Source organism: Callorhinchus milii, unplaced genomic scaffold (genome assembly GCF_018977255.1).
Source record: "Callorhinchus milii isolate IMCB2004 unplaced genomic scaffold, IMCB_Cmil_1.0 Scaffold3, whole genome shotgun sequence".
Classification (NCBI taxonomy): Eukaryota; Metazoa; Chordata; class Chondrichthyes; order Chimaeriformes; family Callorhinchidae; genus Callorhinchus; species Callorhinchus milii.
The window spans coordinates 23,412,589-23,436,617 of record NW_024704744.1 but is presented as its reverse complement, the minus strand read 5'-3'; the positions used below and the strand labels follow the sequence as shown (position 1 = coordinate 23,436,617).

General features: G+C 43.9%; 1 protein-coding gene across 1 annotated transcript in view; it reads left to right on the top strand.

Moving 5' to 3' along the window:
* The window catches only part of LOC103183141 (dystrobrevin beta), a 325,008-nt gene that overhangs the window by 257,273 nt on the left and 43,706 nt on the right, over positions 1 to 24,029 (top strand). The window contains 3 exon segments of the mRNA XM_042333694.1: positions 7,304 to 7,389; positions 14,694 to 14,807; positions 23,294 to 23,390. Of these exon segments, the coding sequence (XP_042189628.1) occupies positions 7,304 to 7,389; positions 14,694 to 14,807; positions 23,294 to 23,390 (297 nt within the window).

Below are 24,029 nucleotides of genomic sequence, written 5' to 3'. Positions count from 1 at the left end.
GTAAGGAAAGGTGACAGAGGCCAGGACGTCAAAATATCTGCATTGCTACATAGGCCAGTGAGGAGCTGAGTAGGCTGGGAAGGGGCTGATAGACCAGCGAGGAGCTGGGTGGGCCCGAAGGGGCTGATAGACCAGCAAGGAACTGAGTGGGCCAGGAAGGGGCTGATAGACCAGGGAGGAGCTGGGTGGCCCGGGGAGATGCTGGGTGGGCCGGGGAGGAGCTGGGTGGGCCGGGGAGGAGCTGGGTGGGCCTGAAGGGGCTGATAGACCAGCAAGGAGCTGAGTGGGCCAGGAAGGGGCTGATAGACCAGGGAGGAGCTGGGTCGGCCAGGAAGGGGCTGATAGACCAGGGAGGAGCTGGGTGGGCCGGGGAGATGCTGGGTGGGCCGGGGAGATGCTGGGTGGGCCGGGGAGGAGCTGGGTGGGCCGGGGAGGAGCTGGGTGGGTCGGGGAGGAGCTGGGTGGGCTGGGGAGGAGTTGGGTGGGCCAGGATGGGAGTGGCTGGGTTAGCCATCGAGGAGGCATTAGAATAGTCAAGCCTGAAAATGATAAAAGCTTGAATTAAAGTCTCTGTAACTCAAGGGAAGAGTTAGTGATGGAGGCAGGCAATGTTGTGAGGGGAAGAAAGATGACAGGTGCATGAGTGCTCAGATGACGTTTAACCAGGAACCTAAGCACAGAGACAGACAACACTACTGTTGGAAGCCATGGGTCAAAAGGTAGATAACTGAAACAGAATAAGTCACATGTGAAAGGAGATAGAAGCCAGGAAAAATGATTAGAGTAAAGGGAATGAATTTGAGTGTTGCAGATGGAAATATGAAAAAGAAATGAATGGAAATTTAAATTTAATTTTAAATGACAATCAAAGTGTTCTTGTTCAATAGAAATGAATGAAACAGCTATTATCTTTCCAATATATTTAATAGGAATGTTTAAAACTAAAGTTTTGGGTGTATTTTTTTAATATAGTAATCCTTGCATTTGATACAGAACTTTATCATGTAATTTGAAACGTCTAAAGGGCTTAATGAGATTTTACTGTGAAGTGTGAATAAATATGTATTTGTAAGTAAAAGTGACAAGCCAATTTGCACAAACAATGTCCAGGAAACAGCCATGAATTGAATGATCAATTTTATATAATATTACATTCTGGAATTATATACTTCAAGCCTTTTTTTATTCATGGGCTCTGTACATTAACCCAGGTTTAATGAATCTGTGTAGATGAAGTGGAGCTGCCTCATTTAACTTTGCTGACTCTCCAATTGGAAACTCTTTGATGTTAGTAATTGTTTCCGTGCAGACTTATTCCAGTAATTATCTTATGATCTCTGAGGCTCCATGAGTCTATTGCACCAACGTTGCCTGGCTCCATTAATTCCCATTCTCAACAGATCGAGATCAATAGAATTCTTTCTTTCTGTTGTTCGTCAGCCTGGCACAGTGGTAGATCTCTCACCTCTGAGTCAGGTTTTGGGACGTCCTCCCGATGTGAAAGGCACTCTATAAATGTAATTTTGTTGTTGTTGTTGTTTGGGGTCTTGGGACATCCTCCTGACGTGAAAGGCGCTATACAAATGTACAACAACAACTTGGATTCATATAGCGTCCTCCACGCCGGACGGCGTCTCAGAGCGCTTCACAGTAACGGATCCCAGGGCTGAGCCAGGGGGAGGGGGAGGAAGGTGACCAAAGGCGCGGTCGAAGAGAAAGGTCTTCAGCAGAGACCTGAAAATAGGAGAGGGGGCGAGGCGAAGGGAGTGAGGAAGGGAATTCCAGAGCCTCAGGGCATAGTGGCTGAAGGCACAGCCACCGAGGGTAGAGCGGAGGACTCGGGGGACGAGGAGGAAGCCAGACCTGGCGGAACAAAGGCAATGGGTACTGTTTTGAGGAGATAGGAGGTCAGAGAGGTAGGGGGTGCAGAGGAGTGGAGGGATTTGAATACAAGGGTGAGGATCTAGAAGTTGATCCTCTCTGGGATGTAATTTGTTGTTGTCAAGCTCCACGGCGGACTTGGAATCGCAGTTTAATGAGGTCCCATCTGCCTGTTCAGGTGGATATTAATGATCCCATAGCATTATCCCTAAAATAAAATTGGCTGTTTGTGAAATACTATTGTGCACAACTGGCTGCCACATTTCACCACAAAATACGCAGTGTATCCACTTTACAGTATATCATGTGAAGCACCTTGAGACATTTCAATATTATAATAAGCAGCTTTATCAAATGCAAGGATTACTATTATTACAACAACAACAACAAGATTCCATTTATAGAGCACCTTTCACGTCAGGAGGACGTCCCAAGGCGCTGGACAGTTGGGTCAGGACCCGAGCCTTGGGGGGAAAATGGTCAGGGTGAGGGGAGGGAAGGGAGAGAGCGAGGAGGGGGGAAATGGTCAGGGTGAGGGGAGAGAAGGGAGGAGGGGATAGAGAGTTGAGAGGGAAGCTGAAGGCACGGTCAAAGAGAAAGGTCTAGAGACCGGCCTTGAAGGAGGAAAGGGAGGAAGCAAGGCGAAGGCACTGGGGAATAGCGTTCCAGAGCCTAGGGGCCGAGAGGCTGAAGGCCCGGCCACCAATGGTAGGGCGGCTGGGGCGGGGAAGTGGAGCAGACCGGAGCCAGAGGAACGGAGGGTACGGGCGGGTATGTAGGGGGATAGTAGGTCAGAGAGGTAGGAGGGAGCAAGGCCGTGAATGGCATTGTAGGTGAGGATGAGGATCTTGAATTCGATCCTCTGGGGGATGGGGAGCCAGTGGAGGCGAGCGAGGGTGGGAGTGATGTGGTTGCGAAGCCTGGTGCGGGACAGTACACGAGCTGCAGAGTTCTGAATGACCTGCAGCTTGTGGAGGGAGGTGACGGGAAGGCCGGCGAGGAGAGAGTTCCCATAGTCCAGCCTTGAGGTGATAAAGGTGTGGACCACAGTTTCAGCAGCGTGAGGGGTGAGGTAATGCCGTAGTCTGGCGATGTTCTGGAGGTGATGGAAGGCGGTGCCAGTTTGGCGCGGATATGAGGAAAAAAGGACAGCTCAGGGTCGAACAGAAAGCTGAGGTTCCTGACTGGCTTTGAGAGGTGGAGAGTGCAGCCTTGGATGCTGATGGTGTCAGCGCCTGAGGTGCGGAGGCGCTGACGTGAGCCAATCAGGAGGCCCTCAGTTTTGCGTATATTGAGCTGAAGAAAGTTGTCTCTTGTCCAGGACTCAATGTCGGACAGGCAGGCTGTCAGGCCATCGGTGGTCGTGGGGTTGAGGGCAGAGGAGGAAAGGAAGAGTTGAGTGCCATCCGCATACATGTGGAAGTTAACCCCATGTCTGCGGATGATGTCACCAAGGGGGAGCATATAGAGGGTGAAGAGGAGGGGACCGAGGACAAAGCCCTGAGGGACACCGCACAAGACAGTGCGGGGGGTGGAGGAAAAACCATTCGCGGAAACAAAGTGAAGACGGTGGGAGAGGTACGACCTAAACCACTCAAGGACAGGGCTTTGAAGGTTGAGGTGGGAGGACAAGCGGTGGAGGAGGATAGCATGGTCGACTGTATCAAATGCTGCCGATAGGTCGAGGAGGATGAGGAGGCAGAGGGAGCCCTGGTCACAGATGGTCAGGATGTCATTGGTGACCTTGACCAGGGCAGTTTCTGTGCTATGGGCAGCACGGAAACCCGACTGAAGGGGTTTGAATAATGAATGGGTGGAGAGGAAAGAGCACAGCTGGGAGGCGACAACTCGTTCCAGGACCTTGGATAGGAAGGGTAGGTTGGAGATGGGCCGGTAGCTTGATAGCTGCGATGCATCAAGTGAGGGTTTTTTCAAAGTGGGACTATTCAAACTATTATTATTACCAAGATTCTCATTCTCACCTTTAAATCCATCCACGGTCTCGCCACACCCAACTTCTCTACCTCTGTAAACCCAACTAACCCTGCCACTCCCTTCGTTAAACAGGCATCAACTTACTTCACGTCCCCAACTTTGCTTGTCCTACCATCGGTGGACGGGCCTTTTGGGCATTTCTCTGGAATTCCATCCTGCAATCCCTCCGACTTGCTCCCTCTCTCACCTTTTTCAAGATATGTCTCAAGACCTACCTCTTTAACCATGCTTTTGATTATTACCTCCCACTCCCCGCCCCCAGACTCCCATCCCCAGATTTAAATGCCCCACAACTATTGTTAAATTCCTTGCGACACCCTCTCGACTTGAAAGGCACTATATAAATGTCAATTTGTGTTGTTTTCTATGCTTAGATTAATTCAGAGTGCAGGATTCACAGCATTAGTCAGAGGTCAGTATTAGGTAAATGGATCCCTCCTACATGTGATTGCCAATGGAAAGAATGTAGGCGTCAATATTTATGACTGTGTTACTCAGTGATTGAAAGATCCCTGTTATGAGACATTGAAAGCAGTGTAATTATTTTCTTTCGTGACTGATCTGTTTTTCCCTCTCCGACTGATTTCAACCTTAGTGGTTTACCGCACTGTGGGCCATGGCCCTTCATCTAGGTTTCTTACTTTAAAACAAAGTTTCTATAAGTTTATTGTGTTGTTAGTGATAGTAGAATTTATTCTTTATTAAGCTAGAGCTTTATTTTTTAGTGATGTTGGCCACCTAAATCAGTGTCGAGGAAGAAATGAGGATACGACAGGTGGTGGTAAATATAGAGTCCAGCAGTACTTCAGTCTGCTGATCTTGACATGCATAAATGACTTAGGCTAAATCATCCATCTTTATATATGTTTAATAAAGAGAGGAAATTGAATCATGCAGAGGGGTTGATCTTCTGACTGTCTATGCTAGTTAGTTGATCTCAACTGGGTCATCAGTGATGTACTTCAATTTGCTCCATGGTTTACCTAAGAGGTTGGATTGGATTCGGTGAATTCCAAAGGCCACCTGGAGGGTATGAGGAAGGAAGGATGGGAGAGTGAAACAGTTGGCCACAAGAGATGCCGATTAGCTGTTTCACACTTGGAATGAGCATTGGAGAATGTCTGGAAATTAGTGAGTTGGTTATAAATTCAAGTGAGCCAGTTCCTTCCCAAAAAGAGGGAGAACATTTTAGGAGGAGAACCACTACACAGCACTGAACACCTAGTAGAAATAGGAAATTTATATCATGAGGTAGGAAGAACTCAGAAACGACAAACTTCTTTAATGAGTAAAATGGATGTGTGCTGGCTCAAGAAATAGAATCTGCATTCCACTGTGATTTGAGTGCAGTTTAAAATCCTTTAGAAACTAAACAATCTTCGATATAATTTATGAGTCTGCATTAATTTGGGCTATTTCAAGCATGGCAGGTGCTTCATCCTCATTAGAGCTAGAGAATTGTCTCTGACCTCCAATCTTCAAAATTCATTTCATGTTAATGAAGAATTAGAGCTCACGTTCGGCAAAACACAAGAACGTCCTATAACAATGAGACGTAATGCTGCTGGAAGGTTTTTGCACTCTAACAAGATATAAAAATAAACTCAAAATGAGAATATTAACCAGAACATGGTGTGAGCACTGAAGAGCATAGTGTACGTTACGATTTCCACATATTTATTAGACTGGGGAGTGGGGAGGAGGGAGAGGGCGGGGGGAAATAATTTGTAAGATTTTTGAAAGGCACATGTACCTCGTGCGTCTCACACCAACCCCCCAGAACACAGGCAGTAGAAACCTTCTTTTGCTGCGATCCAAGTTCAAAGGAAAATGAGATTGTGTCAAAGTAGAATTCTGTTGGGTGGGCAGAAGCCCCCTACACAGACACTCTCAACACAATGTCAGCTGAGAGCAGATTAGCAGAGGCAGCTGCGTTCATTGTGATTTAGAATTTTTTTAAATTTTAAAATGAAGGAGTAAGTAATGAATTTTACATTCAAGAAGTACATTACATTTATCATGTTTTTCGGAGATGATTCAGTGGGGGGCGGGGAGGGTTGCAGTGGCAGCTGAGCGATGGTGGAAAAGACTTACAATAACAACTATTTGGAGCCCACTTACTGGGTGGATCAACTCTTGCACAATTGTCGATGATAGATGCTCTGTGTTAGAAACAACAGAAGCTGGTACGATGGTGTTTAAACCTAATGTTTTTTAAAATGACTGAGCACTTGGTTTGAAAAATATAGTTTGTTTGAGCTGGTGTCTGGGCAGAACAACAAATGATATTGACTCCAGGGACCACCCATTACTAACACTTATAATAATAAACCTTGCATTTCACATAGTGCCTTATCAGGTCATTGAGATGTCTCAAAGTGCTTCACAGAATGTACTGTAAAGTGAATTGACTGTATATTTTGTGAACGAAAATACAGTTTCACTGGGGTGTCAATTCACATGTCTGATGTTGATCTGTGGTTACTGAAAATACAGTAAACTTTTTGTTTTGGGCACAGACCAGCCAGATACATGTACACAGTATGCAGGAAGCCACCCGGTTCCATGCATCCATAATTTCCATGCTGGAAGCCGAAAATATCACTGATAACTTGATGATCAAGAAAGGCGACTTTGATTTAATGTCTCATCCAAAAGACGGCTCCTCTCGCAGTGACCCCACTCCCAGCACTTCATTAGAGTGTGGGCTTGGTCTACATAAGTTTAAATAAAGTTCCGAAACCTTGTGACTCAAAAGCTAGATTGCCTGGCCGCCATTCACCTGCCGTGTCTTCTATCTGTGGAAATACGGTCAAAGACATGGGTTTCTAATCAGGTTTTGAAAGTGAAGAGGGAGCAGGCGAAGTAGAGGGATTTTAGAAGAGAGTTTGAGAAGGTGGGGGCAAAGTGGCTGAAAATGCCCACCAATTGGTCGCCATAAAACAGGCCAGAGTTGGCACGACAGAGGGAGTAGCTGGAGAGTAGAGCTGTGGGAGAGATTAGAGGTATGGTGGGGCAAAGTCTTGGAGGTATTTGAACTTAACGATGAAGATTTTTTAGTTGCTCTGCTGGGGGAGTAAAGACAGGCAAGGATGGGCAAGATGGGCTCATGGAGCCCAGTGCTCTGAGTGAAGGACATTATACAGATGCAAGTTGTTGTCAGTGGTGAACAGTGCAGGAGAGGATGAGAGTTGCAGTGTGCTGGTTGTTCTCCAGCATCTCGAGCCATAGGCCAGCGAGTTGGGTGTTGGACAAGTCGGAAGAAAATTCACTAAGTAAAACAGAACGACAGAGTGCAATCGGTACCACTGATCTCTTCCATTCCATATACAGTGACGTACTGAGGAGATGCGCAGCTGGAAAAGGGACTAAAATGAATGGAAAGCCCAGTTTTTGAGTCATGTTTGTTCACTTTTTTTCTTTTTAGCAGCGATCTGCCTCGGAGCTGGCCTTCAACTTTGATGCCAACAAGCAGCAGCGGCAGCTAATTGCAGAACTGGAAAATAAAAATAGGTAAGAAAATAAGAGTCAACATAAATGGAGTAACATTGGTATTGGAGGCCACTTTATAAATACCTGTGCGTGAATAACCTAAAACTATACATAAGAGCTTCAGAAGAAGTATGTCTTGCCTGATCAACGGTAAAGCTGAAGGAAAAGCCGTTTGTGGAAACAAAATGAAGACGGTGGGAGAGGTATGACCTAAACCACTCAAGGACAGAGCCTTGAAGGTTGAGGTGGGAGGACAAGCGGTGGAGGAGGATAGCATGGTCGACCATGTCGAATGCTGCCGATAGGTCGAGGAGGACGAGGTGGCAGAAGGAGCCCTGGTCGCAGATGGTCAAGATGTCATTGGTGACCTTGACCAGGGTGGTTTCTGTGCTATGGGCAGCACGGAAACCTGACTGAAGGGGTTTGAATAATGAATGGGTGGAGAGAAAAGAGCACAGCTGGGAGGCGAGAACTCTTTCAAGAACTTGGACAAGAAGGGGTTGTTGGAGATGGGCCGGTAGCTTGGTAGCTGCGACGCATCAAGGGAGGGTTTTTTCAAAGTGGGAGTGATGATGGCAGTTTTTAGGGGAATGGGAACAGAGCCAGAGGAGAGGGACAGGTTGATGATGTCTGTGATAGGTGGGGCAAGGAGGTGGAGCTGAGAGATAAGGAGTGGAGTGGGGATGGGGTCAAGGGAGCAGGTGGTGGGTTTCAGGGATAGGATGAGTTTGGTGACAGAGGGTGGGGAAACGGGTTCGAAGGTGTGTAGGGGAGGATGGGTAGGAGTCGGAGTGTGGGAGGGAAGGGGTGGGGGGTGGGTGGAAGTTGGAGGGGAAGTGACCGCGGAGCGGATTCCCTTGATTTTGGATTCAAGGAAATCCAGCATCTCCTCGCAGTGAAGGTTGGAGGAGATGACCTGCGCGGGGTGGCGGGGGGGACGGAGGAGTCGGGATGTGGTAGAAAACAGAAGCCTGGGGTTGTTCTTCGCCTCCAGGATTATCCTGGAGTAGAAGGACGACTTGGCCGAGGCTAGAGTGGAGCGGTAGATTTTGAGGAGGTCCAGCCAGATTTGTCGGTGGACCGTTAGGCCAGATTTGACGCAGGTGCGTTCAGTGGCCCGCACCTGGCTCTTCAGTGAGCGGAGGTGGGTGGTGAACCACGGGGAGGAGCGAGAGTAGGAGACAGTACGGAAGGTGATGGGGGCAAGAGTGTCGTGTGTGGAGGAGAGGGTGTTGTGGAGGAGGGTGAGAGCAGAAGAGGGGTCAGTGAGGGTTGAAGGCCAGAGGGAGAGGAGTTCAGAGGACTCCAAGGCAGCGGTTAGGGATTGTGGGGGTAACTTCTTCCAGGGCGGTAGAAGATGGTGGTGGGTCTGGTGGAGGTGGGGAGGGGGGTGGAGGTGGTGAAGGAGATGAAGTGGTGATCGGAGACGGCCTTGTCGGTAATGGTGACATCCGAGACACTGAGGCCCCGGGTGATCACCAAATCGAGTGGGTGGCCGTGACTGTGAGTGGGGGAGTTGATGTGGAGGGAGAGGTTGAGCGAGGAGAGCAGGGAGGAGAAGTCTGAGGAGATGGAGCAGGAGGGGGTGAAGTGCAGGTTGAAGTCGCCCAGGATGATGAGGCGATCAGAGCAGAGGCAGAGAGATGTAAGTAGGGTAGAAATATCGGAGATGAAGGTGGGAGAGGTTTTAGGGGGCCGGTAGAGGAGGAGGATTTTGAGTGAGAGGAAGGAGGGGTGGGAGAGTGTGAGGTGCTCAAAGAGGGGAAAGAGCCAGAGGAGTAGGGGGATAGGGCAAGTGGTGTCCTTGAGATAAGGGCAACACCACCGCCACGGCGGTTGGGGCGAGGGATGTGGTGGGAGGTGTAGCCGGGTGGTGTGGCCTCCGTGAGGGGGAAGGTGTCGCCTGGGGTGAACCAGGTTTCTGTTAAGGCCATGATGTTAACGCTATCATCAAGGATGAGATCGTTGATGACCATGGCCTTGTTACAGAGGGAGCAGACATTTTGTAATCCAATGTGGAGGGAGCGGTTGACAGAAGGGTGTGTGGGGAGGGAGGGGGGGTCCAGGTTGTGAGGCAGGGGTGGGGGGAATGGGGATGAGGGAGGAGAGGTTGGCTCCCTGGGTCTGTGTCTGGGGTGGCTGTCGAGTGTGGTGGGGAATGGGGCAGTTGTTGTGGCTGCTGCTGGACAGCCAACGCCGAGCGCCGCGGTGAGCCCGGCGGAGGATTTCCAGGCTGGAACGCAGGGAGGTTGTGGGAGGGTCAAGTGGGGATGAAGGCGAGAGGGACGGAGAGAGAGGAGGACAGAGCGGGAGAGATGCAGAGAGGGGAAGGTTTGGGGGGAGAGAGGAGGTGCGAGGGAGGGAGGGGGTGAGGGGGCTCGGGTCAGAGCGGCAGTCATAATGCACATGCGGGGACCGGGAGCGAGCGGTCAGGTGAATGGCATTAGCCCATGGGCTGGGGCAGCCAACCCAACAGGACCATGGTGGTCCCTGATGCGAGCCCTGGGGGGGGCGCAGAGGGGTTGTTTTTTTTTGCGCGCGCACAGGGCTCTGTCCTCGGTCCCCTCCTCTTCACCCTCTATATGCTTCCCCTTGGTGACATCATCCGCAGACATGGGGTTAACTGACGTTGCTTCCACGGTAAAGCAATTGGAAGTGAAAAGCCTGAATGGTACTTCTCTCTCCTGATTACATTGGCCATGATTTGAGGAGAGATATACAATGCAATACAATTTACATTTATTTAGCGCTTTTCACATCAGGAGGACGTCTCAAAGTGCTGATATTCAAAAGCAGGCAATTACTGACATTAAAAAATGATCCTTTAACAGTTCTTGAGCAGCCAAGAACTTTTCATTGACCACTAAATTGATTTCCTCCCGCTGTATTTTTACTGCAGCTGTGTCAATTATTGTGCAGCCAAAACAACTAAAAGTGGTCACAAGCCCTGATCTCCAACATGATTGGGGAAATGGATTTAAAAGATCTGGCGTGATGCAATAAACTAATAGAGTTGAATCAAGTTCCTGTGTTCCTATGATTCACTTTCACAATTTGCAGCTCAATTCTAATTTATTCTGTGTAAACCACTAGGAGAGACGTGATATAAATTGAGGCCTCAAATATTAACTCAGTCGGAAAGGAGCTTCCAAGTAAAACTATTCGAAATTTGCTGTGGAGGCTAAAGCTTTTTTGTCTCTCAATAAAACAAGCAGGAAAATAATAAAAATTCCCTGGTATTTCTCATCGTGAGGAGCTGTAATTTGTGAAAGTACTAGCGTGCTGGATCATTGTGTTGCCAGTCAATGTGATTTTGCTTCAATATCCATAATAAGCTTCAGCCAAATGCTGTAGACGTGGCCATCTTCCCTTAGACAAACTTCTGCTTGTTTGGAACATCTGTTTTGTAGTTTATGGCTCCAGTTTGTTTTCAGGACAGCAGTCTGTTTAAACTGTCTAAAGCATAGGCCATTCTTCCGGCAACTGATTTAAAGCTCAGCTTCAACTGTTTGTCTCCTTGACACTGAGGTTCCACTTTTGTACAGTGAACACACACAATGTAATGTGATACAAAACAGTTAGGAAAATAGGAAAAAGAGAAGGTCATATAGCACATCAAATTTTCTTATTTTTTTTCAAAAGGATCTAGCTATCTGGCTATCTGCCTTTTAAATTTTCCAATTGATTTTTCTTCTATTGCCATCTGAGGTAGTGTATTCCACAGTTTACACCAAAAAGTTCAACGAACCTTGTGATATCACGGGGGTGGAGAAGATTTTAGACAAAGTCAGCAAACAGATTGGAACCACAATAAGGTGTTCTCAGGCATGTTACAGGTTCATTTATCGGGCACAAGAGTTTTTTTTTAAATTGCAGTGTTAATTCTACCTAATCAAAATTTCACTTTAAATGTTTGAAATACCAGCAGGCGTCTTGCACAAAGGAACAACCCATGAATAATGCTATAATTTACACACAAAAGCTGCTGAAATTGATGGTGGCCTCAGGTCAATGATCACACAATCTGAGCTGTCACCGCAAGCATTGAAACCACTTTGGCTGACTTGTATTCTGCTGCTCTGGCTGTACATCCTAGCATTCTATTAACTTTCTAACTAGTTTCATCACATTGCTTGAACATCAAAAGTGATGGATCAGTTATTGCTCCTAGATTCTTTACAAAATGTCCCTCGCTTAATTATATTTTATTCATTGTACATTTATGCCCCACACCTTGCAACCTGTGTGTAATACTGTACTTCACGTCTTTCAGTGTGTTTTGCCCATTTTCATAGCCAAACTAAATCCTCACAACCTCGCTTGGGAAGAAATTCCACCTAGGTCTAGATTTGCTCTTATTTATGCAGCATTTTGGATTTTCCACAATTTGACAAGTTGTTGAATTCACATTATTAAACCTCCACCATATACAGATAGTGGTTGAGTGGATCTACTTTAATAGTTTTTCCATTGAAAGCAATGCATACAACAGTTTGCATTTATATAGTGCTCGTTGAATAGTTGTTGTTGTTGTACTTGTACCTTGCGGCATCTATTAAGAGGTTTTTATTTTTACAGCAGACAGTCCTATTTTAATGCACACATTTTGTGCACTTCTAGTTCTGATGCCTGCTCTTTGGCCTGTGTTTCTGACAATCACAAACCTCAAATAGCAGACCAGAGAGTCAAGGTCAATGTCTTGCGCATACAACCAACACATCAAGAATATTGATTTTTGATGAATAAGGGAGGTATTTCCCAAATGATGCCGCATGATACAGAATACTGTTGTATGGACATTCTGCAATGATACAAGAAACTGGCTTCCAGCAGTGCCGAGAATTAAAGAGAATTCTGTCCTGCCCTTGTGTATTGTTTTGTTTGGCTCTCTCGCTTCAGGTCATATCTGTTTATGTTGTAATCCAATACAAACATCTGAGAGCCCGTGAAGGAAAGTGGGAGGGTCTCTGTGGAAATGCTTCAGTGGCCCAAAATTCCACCAAATGATAGTCTGAAAGATTATTTTAGTCTTTGCCCCCAAAACACACACATCAACCCAACTTATTGTATATTCTGTGCAGCTCTCTGAGATGTCTCGACGAACTGATTCACTACTGATTCACTGACGCACTATTCAAATGCAAAAATTATTATTATTATTAATATTTAAGATCATACAGAATTGCAAAAAATTCTTTAACTCAGCCATACTACTTAAAAAGAACCAGCTTCCAAGTTAACAATGAGTTTGAATTTTACACAATTCAGTATGATCTTAAAATTTAGACAAAATCATCCCGGGGTAAAATTAAATAGAATTTCTGGCCTCAGATCTTGAACTTTGTGTTTAGCAATTTATTTTTTAAAATATATAGGAACAGGATTTGGCCCACCATTTATCTATTTGCCTTTTAAATTGCCTTCAGTTGACTTTGCCTGCTCCGCCCTCTGGGGGAGTGAATTCCACATTCCCACCAATAAAAAAAAGTGCTTCCATATTTCACTTTTAAACAGTTTAGCCTCAAGTTTAAGACTATTTTGTGGAGTCCTGTAGCTCAGTGGTTAGAGCACTCGCTTTGCAAGCAAGAGACCGGAGTTCAATTCCAGGCAGGGCGAAACCTTGGGCAAGTTTCCTTACTCCACACGCCTAATAATAATCCCTCCAAAACCAAAAACAATAATAAATTGGTCATTTTCAATCTACGACTGTTTGTGGGACATTGCTGTGCGCAATTGGCTGCCACGTTCGCCCGCAAATATACAGTCAATTCACTTTACAGTGTGTTCTGTGAAGCGCTTTGGGACGTCCTCCCGACGTGGAAAGCGCTATATCAAATGCAAGGATTATTATTATTATTATTTCGTCCTCAATACTTGCTCAAATGGAAATAATTGCTCACTTTTCAGCCTGTCAAATCTCTTCATAATCTCTGCCAGATTACCTGTCAATCTCCTGAACTCAAGATAATAATAATAATCCTTGCATTTGATGTAGCGCTTTTCACTTCTTCTAGACGTCTCAAAGCGCTTCACAGAATATACTGTAAAGTGAATTGACTGTATATTTGTGGGCGAAACGTGGCAGCCAATTACGCACAGCAGTGTCCCACAAACAGTCGTGGATTGAAAATGACCAATTTATTATTGTTTTGTTTTGGAGGGATTATTATTAGGAGTGTGGAGTAAGGAAACCTGCCCAAGGTTTTGCCCTGCCTGGAATTGAACCCAGGTGTCTCACTTGCAAGGGGAGTGCTCTAACCACTGAGCTACAGGACTCCACATTTATCCATTCTTTCATCGTAATTTAGGCCCTTGATAACAAGAATCATTCTAGAAAATAGATGCTGCAGCCTCTCTCAGGCCAGTGTAATTTCTAAGGAATATAGTGTTTGAATACAGTGCCAATATTGTACCTTTGGTGAAATAAAATAAGGTAATTGATTTACAGTCCAACTTTGTACGTGACATTTTCAGCTGTATTCAGAGGATCTGGGCTTGGAATGTCAATAAAACAATTGATTTGAGCAAGTCTATACTGGAAGTGACACAGAACAGCAACAACAGCACATTTAAAGAAAACCACAAGGGATATCCTTGAAATTGCTGTTTATTTGTGCAACCACTGGCAGCCTAGCGAGTGTGTAACATAGGAACAGGCGGAGGCCATTCAGCCCTTCGAGCCTGTTCTGCCATTTAATTAGATCATAGCTGAAATTAGAAGGGCACTATGTAAATGCAAGTCGTTATTGTTCTGTACCATATAATACTCTTCCTTCACTTATCTGTATTTACATACTCCAATCAAATCTGCTAAAATAGCCACCCTGACTACTCCAGTAACTCCTTCTGCAACAGCAGAGGATGAAAGTGGACCACTTCTCCACTCGCCTCTTGGACCATATTACACAGTAGGGCAAGTGTGGGAATTTTAAAATGAGGGGAGAGGTCAGCATTAATTTTAAAAAATAATGAACCATTGAAGCAAAAGAAAGGTGTAAACACCAACCCAGGTGAAGGATGACCCTGTGTTTTTGAGAGGCTAGGTTTAAAAATGCACTTTTGCCCTGCTCAATGTAACACGCTGCCACAGTGCACTCATCAAAACGAGGGCTGCTTTCCTGGAAGATGGTCTCACGTTGTGTGACACTGCACATTTTTATTCTATAATGTTATTCTCGAATCATATTCCAAAAGTATTTAACATTTCTGACACATATGGATGGGCCAGTTGAGAGTGGATACAAGAGAATTGCAGAGACCCTGTTTGTTGATACTGGAATGGTACTGGAATGACCTTTCTGAGTAACTCTTTTATTTGTCTTCAGGGAAATCTTACAAGAAATCCAACGTCTCAGGTTGGAACATGAGCAGGCCTCACAACCGACCCCAGAGAAGGCACAGCAGAATCCTACCCTGCTGGCTGAATTGAGGCTACTGAGGTAAGACAACAAAAAAACAAAACTCTATACACCAGACATGGATTTTTATTCTGAATGTGTACTGTCATAAAGTGCTGATCCCTGCAAGAAAACACAGTGCTGCAGAATAAATTTTGCAATTAATTAAATAGCGGTAAGAACTGTGAAACTCTGTAAAGTGGGAAGTGGAAGGGAGCACGTGGTGAAACTAATTTTGCAAAAGTGCTCAGCAGACCTGATCAATAAAATGGAGCAATTGGCTTCAAATTAATTTTGTGGGCGCTTTCATTTTGCTGGAATATTAAATGTGAAAGATGCATAACGTGACATTAACTGCGCCTTTGTTTCGAAGCAGCAATCTGTCAGTTTCAGAATGCCTACATAAGAACATATGAACATAAGAATTAGGAGCAGGAGTAGGCCATCCGGCCCCTCGAGCCTGCCCTGCCATTCGATAAGATCATGGCTGATCTTCTGACCAAACTAATTACCTGCCCTATCCTCAGTTATCGTTGGAATTTAGTCTTGTGTTTAATTCACCAACTGTACACAACCTGCATTGCCAGAGAATGCTCCGTATTTACCAAGTGTTCAGAGGTACATTTTGCATTTTATGTTTGTTGATTCAAAAAAAGGTAATTCTCCAAACAATAGTATGTTTTCTTTCATCTGTAGTATTTATAGTATTTATTTATAGTTTATCAACTCAGCAGATGATATTCCTGCTTTTTACACAGGCCAAATTTTACTAATATAAATTGCATCTTTTAATGTAGAAATTCGAATGACATGTCTTCCTTGTCTTCTTTAATAAAATAAATTGCTGCTTATCTCTTTTAGAATTTGTAACCCGCCTGCAAGCCAGGCTTGACAAAACATGAGATGACTAGTGATGACTCAATGTGGTGAGGCTGAGCATATTTAATATTAACAATAACAGCCACAACAACTTGCATTTATATAGAGATCTTCACATGGTGGCAGCATCTCGGAGTACTTAACAGTGGTGGAGTATAACGCCGAGTCGTGGGAGGGAAGAAGGTGACCGTAACCATGGTCGAAGAGTCTTCAGTCATGATCTAAAAGAGGGGAAGGAAGGGACAAGGCAGCGAGATTGGGGGAGAGAGTACCAAAGCTTCGGGTTTAGTGGCTCCAACGTCAGTCACCGGTGGTGGAGCGGAGGGGACAAGGGACAAGCAGGAGGCCAGTGCCGGTCGAGCAGAGGCAGCGTGTAGTGGAGTGGGAAGAAAGCAGATCAGAAAGGTAAAGAGGTGCCAAGGTGTGGAGGGATTTGTAGAAGAGTGAAAGGATCTTAAAATCTATCTGTTCTTTGATAGGGAGCGAGTGGAGCCTGGCGAAAACAGGTTTGATGGGAGCACGGAGTTTAGTGTGAGTGAGAATATGGGCAATGGAGTTCTGAATCAGTTGTAGTTGTGGGCAATGGAGCTAGGGAGACTGATGAGGAGGGCATTGGAGTACTTGAGGCAGGATTTCAGCTGCTTTCGGGGTGAGGTATTAACACACAACACCACAGAAATGTGACCAGTTTAGACCTTTAATGAGACCTTCAGTGAGGGACAATTACTGAGGGAGGTTGCTGTGCCATTGTACAGAGGAATGGGAGTTAATAAAATTTGAAAAATAAAAATATAAAAGAGTATGGGCTGAATTTTATTGAACATATTTTATTTACTGTCTAACAAATAATCCCTGATTTGTTGATGATGGCTGCCTGATTTGAATAATCCCTGAATTTGGTATTCAGTTCAGACCCAAAAACCTTCCTCTTTGACTGTGCCTCCGGTCACTGTCCCTGTCTCCCTGTCTCAGCATCAAACTCGGCCACTGTTAAGCGCTCCGAGACTTGAAGGGCGATATATAAATGCAAGTTGTTGTTGTAACCCTTCAAGAGGAGTTGTTTTAATGTAGGTGAAAAGAGGAGTCATTTTTCAATCCGAGTGAATGAATCATAGAATCATACAGCCCAGAAGGAGGCCATTCAGCCCATCATGTCTGCGCCGGCTTCAAAAAGAGCAATCCAACTCAATCCCACTGGCCTGCTTTCTCTCCAAAGCCCTGCAATCTGGTCCTCCCCAAATACCCATCTACTTTTCTCTTAAAAGTTGTTATTGAATCATTTTTTTCCGGTTCAACCTATCAAATCCTCTCATGATCTTGAAAACCTCTATTAAATCCTCTTTTAATCTTCTCTGTTCTAGGGAGAATAATCCTAATTTTGCTAACCTCTCCTCATAACTAAGGTCCTTCATTCCTGGTACCATCCTGGTAAACCTCCTTTGCACCCTCTCCAATTCCCTAACATCTTTCCTAAAGTGCGGTGCCCAGAACTGAATGCAGTACTCCAACTGGGGCCTATCCAGCATTTTATAAATACTCAACATAACCTCCTGACTTTTGAATTCTATGCCCCTATTTATAAAACCTAGTATCCCGTATGCTTTTTTAACAGCTTTATCTACCTGTCCTGCCACCTTCAGAGATTTGCTTATGTGGACTCCCAGGTCTCTCAGTTCATTTGCCGCCTTTAAGATTGTACCATCTAGCTTATAACTGCCTCTCCTCATTCTTCCTACGAAAATGCAACACTTCGCATTTCTCCACATTAAACCTCATCTGCCACATTTCTGCCTATTTTACCAATCTGTTAAAGACCTCTTGGAGTCTGGTGCTATCCTCCTCACCATTAACTACTTTTCCTAGCTTAGTATCACATGCAAATTTGGAAATTGTGCTCCCTATATCCAGTTCCAGATCATTAATATAGATCAAAAAGAGCAATGGTCCCAATACCGACCCCTGAGGGACACCACTACACACCTCCCTCCAGTCAGAAAAGTAACCGTTTACTACCACTCTCTGCTTTCTGGCTCCCAGCCAGTTCTGGATTCATGTTGCCACAGTCCCTTTAATACCATGGGCTTCTATTTTGTTTATAAGTCTCTTATGTGGCAATTTGTCAAATGCCTTTTGAAAATCTAGATAAGCTAATTCTACTGCACTACCTTCATCCACCCTCTTAGTCATTTCATCAAAAAATTCTGTTAGGTTTGTCAGACATGATCTGCCTTTAACAAATCTGTGTCGACTGTCCTTTATTAATCCATATTTTTCTAAGTGAGAATTTATATTGTCCCAAATTATAGTCTCCAGAAGTTTCCCTACTACTGATGTTAGGCTGATTAGCCTGTAGTTCTCAGGTTTATCCTTCTGCCCCTTTTTGTACAGGGGAGTAACATTTGCAACCTTCCAGTCCTCTGGCACCACTCCAGTGTCCAACGAAGGATTGAAAGATTGTGGCCAGAGCCTTCACTATTTCCACCCTTGCTTCCCTCAATAACCTAGGATGCATCCCATCCGGACCAGGTGACTTATCTAGGTTGAGCACCGACAGTGCCACAGTACCTCTTCTCTGTTGATTTTTATCATATCCAATTTCTGTTCACACGCCTGCGATATTGTGGCATTGGTTGCATTGTCTTCTTTTGTGAAGATAATTACAAAGTACTTATTCAGTACATCAGCCATGCCCTCTACCTCAACAAGAAGATTTCTACTTGGACCTAATTGGACCCATCCTACCTTTCACTAACCTTTTACTTGTGGAGTCCTGTAGCTCAGTGGTTAGAGCACTCGCTTTGCAAGCGAGAGACCTGAGTGAGTTCAATTCCAGGCAGGGCGAAACCTTGGGCAAGTTTCCTTACTCCACACGCCTAATAATAATCCCTCCAAAACCCAAAAAAAAATAATAAATTGGTCATTTTCAATCTACGACTGTTTGTGGGACATTGCTGTGCGCAATTGGTTGCCGCGTTCGCCCACAAATATACAGTCAATTCACTTTACAGTGTATTCTGTGAAGCGCTTTGGGACGTCCTCCCAACGTGAAAAGCGCTATATCAAATGCAAGGATTATTATTATTATTACTTTTCATATGCTTATAAAATACCTTAGGGTTCCCTTTTATGTTTCCTGCTAGTCTTTTCTTGTACAATCTCTTTGCCCCTCTTATTTCCCTTTTCACTTCTCCTCTGTGCTTCCTATATTCTATTTGATTATCCTGTGTGTTTTGGACCGTGCTTGGCGAATACTTGGCACTTGTCTGCATGATTCTGAGCACAGGTCCCTCTGGTGCTCAAAACTTGAATCTTACTGCTCTTTTGAGATGGGAAATAACACTTTGCAACTGAAACACTAGGTGGGGTAAGTCATCAAGCAGAACAGGCACTTTACCTGAATCAACACACCTCCTGGTGGCCAACTGTACAATCGCACAATGAATGCAGGTGGGGGTGGGTGTGGTGGGGGTGGGGGAGAGGAAAGAATGGATAACCGGCCGACGAAAGGACCAAGTAAAATTATTTTATTAAAACTCGCCCTCGATTAGAAAGATAAATAGCTCTGAACACTCCACTGAGCTTTATGTCGCATGTATAGAAAACTGGGAAACAATAGACACCTGAAAAGGATGTGATTATATTAAATCTGTCTTAATTTTCCTTCTCTCTGATTTTTCTGGTAGTTACTTAACTGATAGATAATTCTATCCAGAACAGGAAAATATTGTATTGACACATTTGATAGTTTTTCACATGTATGTATGTCGATTTAGCTGTTTTGATTGATGAATGTCACTAAGAATGTATTTTGCGGTTTAAACAAATTTTTCTCCTGAAGCCCTCCCCTGAGCTCATTTGGTAAAGCCACTACCACAATTGGGAGTTAAACCGAAAGTCTGAAAGGTACGAAATTCAATCCACAATCCGGAGCTGAGATCATGCAGCAAGCCTGTTTTGCTGATATCACCCACTGCATATTTCAACAGACCAAAAGGAGATGCAAGTTGTCCGCACATTCCTACACTTGAGGTTAGATCATTGATAATAATGATCTCTACCTGTATATAGTATAATCAGCTTTTAAGCAGTAAAAGCAGTAAATTAATTCTCTGCCACATTTATTTGCTAAGTCACATAAAACACAACCAAGTGGCACCACCAACCATTACTGTCTTCCTTGACTGCCCTGTGAATAGTTGCCAACGTTGCACAATCTCTATTTCTTAAACACCAAGAAAAAAATATTCTGGAGTATATTGCAAGATCTTAACCCAAGAACAGATTATGGTAGTTAAGTCAAAATTATGGTAATCCTAACATCACTGTGCTTAAGAGTGTCCAAAGCAAGCTGAGATTTCCATGTCTCCAAGCTACACATGGTGATTTCAGTGTATTGAAATGAAATGTGCACTGGCTCCCTGGAGTGATGCTTCCTGCTTACTTAATTTAGTGACTATTAGGCACAGGTTGGCAAGAGCCAATGCTTGGGGACCCCAGAGTGTGCATTTGGGGTACTGCTGGAATCTGGCCAACTAAAAACACACAGCTTGCTATTAAAAGCACCATCTGGCAGGCTTTCCCCACTGCTTATCCAACTAGGATCAGCTTACCTCTTAGAGTTTTGGTTTGCAGGTTAACAGGAACTGAGTAGGAAGATTATCAACTGACCCCAGTTGGTAATCCTGAACATATTCTGTTCCTCAATTAAGAATCTCTGATTTCTCAATATTGGTAGCACCCAAACCAGGCTGAAACATTTTCTTAATTGAATGTGTTTAGGAATACTGCAGTTTTGACCCCCAAATGGTGCCATATAAATAGCTTTCCCATTCCCCAATGGTTTTAGCAGGAGACCCATGATTACTTTATTTTTATTTGCCACAACCCCAAAACATTTGTATACTTTGCCAACTGCCCCATTCAACCATGCAGTGAAGTTGTTGCCATTTTAACAACAGAAAATAGTGGGATATCTGTTTCCCTTTTGCAATGAAAGAACTTAATGTTTAACTGCCAGAGTCTGAACACTAAAGCTAACTGAATAGCAACAGTAGGTATAATTGATCTGTAATAATGAGATCTGAACTGTAACAGCGAATTGAAGATAGAGGACAATCTTGCTGTTTAATCAAGTGGATTATCACAGGCAACAACCTATTGCACAATTATTGCAGATTAATAGAAAAACGCACTGCAGGAGTTGGAATTGTCACAAAAATGTAGGAGCTATTTGCCTATAAAATACACAGTCGCTACACTTCACAGTAAATTCTGTGCTGAGCTTTAAAATGTCCTCCTGAAGTATAAGGGTCCATATCAAATGCAAGGATTGTTATTCTTCTTACTAAAAGCTATTCAACCAATTCAAGGAACAGGTGAAAAAATACCCACAATTTTTCCTCTCAAGTCTCTAATAACAATTTGCATTTATATCGCGCTTTTTACATAGGGTAATTGTCTCAGTGCGCTTTACAGGGCGGCTTTGGAAGCTGAGCAAGAGAGAAGGGGGAGGGGGAGGGTCAAAAATAGGATTCAAGGAAGGACTTAAAGAGATGGGCTTTAAGTCTTTAAATCCATATAAACCCATATAAGGGATTTCACCAGTTAGAATTCCATATATGAACTTGCATTAATATTTCTGTGCAACACCAAAACCATGAATATATAAAGTTGTTTTTTAATCAGTAAGTGACCAACTGACTGAGAAAGATGGCTGTGGGAAATTGAAGGCTGGGAGAAGCACGCTATGCCATAAATCAAGAAATATTTAATCAAGAAAATAAAGGATCAAACACGGACTTATCTGGACTCGTGAGAAATGGCCATTGTGTTATGGAATACTGTTAATTTAGCCCACAAAATATACAGTCAATTCACTTTACAGTTCACTTGTGAAGCGCTTTGAGACGTCTCGAAGATGTGATCAGGATCTATATCAAATGCAAGGATTATTATTTCTTCCTCAAGCCCACTTCACTCTTCCCTTCACTGAACCATGAATGTATCCAGTTGATTTGGACTGAAGTGTTATTCATAGAACTTGGCCAGAGACTGTTGCAAAGACTGATAATTCTAAAGCCCAGTTTATTTTTCTGGAAAGGATTTGTTTCTGGTTGGTTCAGTAATAAACTGATTGGCAGCAAGAAACCTAGTGTAGATTTCCTGCTCACAGTCTTATGGTGGGTAATTGTTAATATTATTAAGGACTCCGTCATGGTAAAATCTCTAATAATATCATAAAAGGCCCCTGATCTTGCCATGATTTTATAAATTGAACTCACATCCCCATCAATTCTATTTTGTTCACATTAAGAATTGGTTTCATTTACACAGTGTCTCATTATACAGTGGAGCCCTGTTATACTGTGATAGTTCGGGGACCAGAAAAACCCAATCATCCAGCCTAATTTTATGAACTGTATTAATATCAAGTTCCAGAGCAAAAAAAATAAAAATCTTTTATATTTCTATAGGACTTTATCAGATTCAAACGTCTCAAAAGTATTTCACAGGTACTGTAATTCTGCAGAGTTTAGTGAATAATTTTAGTCAAACAGGGCAGCTATTTGTGTCACCAATAAGCCACACACAGCCATAAGGTGAATTACTAATCAGTCTGGAGAAATGTTTACCAAGGCACCGAGGGGCAAACAATCTATTTGCGGTGGGGGAATCGGAGGTTATTGAGAGGGGGGGCTAAAAGTAGTTTGTGCTCATTGTAGATGTGAACAGAATTGGCATAGACATCCATTGAGCTAGTCCAGCTTTTTAGTAAATATATTACTAGCATTTTTGACTGTTCGTGACTTAATAACTTGACTAATACTTTTATTGCAGTGCCTTTTCTTTCATCTGCCTTATTGTAAATCAATTCATTGCTACCCTTTCATTATTTTCTCAGTGAATGTTTCTAAGCGCCTAACTATTATTCCAACAGCTTGAAATAAGTGGCTAAATAAATTTGAATTGAGTCATTCTGTGAAGAGTAATGAGATGAGGTATGTGATTCCCGAACTCTGGTAATTGGTCTTCAGTGAGAGCCGGAGTTATTATCCTTACTTTAGTTTTTTTCTTATGACAGCTTTTTCTATACACTGACTGACGGCACTTTATAAATAAATAACAAAGCGGTCAACTCTCTGGATCCTGAAATCTGCCATTATTTGGAGAGATTAGGGAGTAGTTTTCTTTACTTTTTAGTTTCACATGGCAGCTACCTATAATCTTATTTTGAAGAGTTGAGTTTTCTTTCTTCAGCTAATCTTCACCTGCGTCTGTATCCTGTTGGTCCCTTGGTTCACAAAGCATCATTAGCAAACTGTACTCTTTTTCCTTTTGCCCTTAAGCAGCCAAGATGTGTGATTTTCAATGTTCCTTGTCAGTAGTGCCCGGGCCGAGGAACATTTTGAAATAACACATAATAGTCTCTTGGCACATTTCATCTTTGATTTAATGAATTTTTATTCAGCGCCAGAGCCCATGTTGATGTGTGGCTTTGCTTTATTGTTTTCTTTGTCGGTGTTACAGCAGATTGCCGGAGCTGCCCTTGACGTACAGTTAGTACTGAACCAGACTCCCTGAGTGCCTGATTTCCCTAGTGCTTTCCAGCAGAGACTGGCACTTCATTTCTTTGTCTGTTCATTCAACAGGCAAAGAAAAGACGAGCTTGAGCAGCGGATGTCAGCCTTGCAGGAAAGTCGTCGAGAGCTGATGGTGCAGCTCGAAGGACTGATGAAGCTACTCAAGGTAAGAAATACCCCCTGCTGCTGAACACACTTTTGCTTCAGTGATTTCCTTTGTGTGCGGAATTCTGCATTATTCTGCTTTATTGTCCTGGATTTTACTTGTTATGAAATCATTTATAACCAATTTGCCTTTTAGTTTACTGATTCATCACAATTCAGCAAAGTATTTTGTAAGGCTTTTCCCCCAAGCTCTGTTACCTTTGTATTTGGTGTACATGTGATTACTGCATTGTGCTGACTTGCCTGGTTGCCTCTGCTCACGGCCCCTCTAATGAGATGAGCTCTTCAGATGACTGAGGGTTTTTCAGCTCTGCAACAGCAGTGTTCTACAACTGTATGCTTGGGCAAGCGGTTCACACTAACAATTCTCTCCACACCCCACCACTAGCCGGTCACGAGGAGGTGTAGCAAAGACTTCATCACTTCCCAGCAGGTAAAGGGGTCCCTCTCCCTCAACTCCTGGCAAAAGAGCAGATTTTCTCAATGATTAGAACCAAGGTAGTTTCTGAAATAAGGAATGGCTGGTGTTGTGAAGGAAGGATAGCTGTGTGAGGCACCCAAACTGACAAGGAAAGCTAACTCAAAGCTTCATTGTGGAGCATTTACACTACGCCTGATGTTAAAGTAAATAAAATCATAG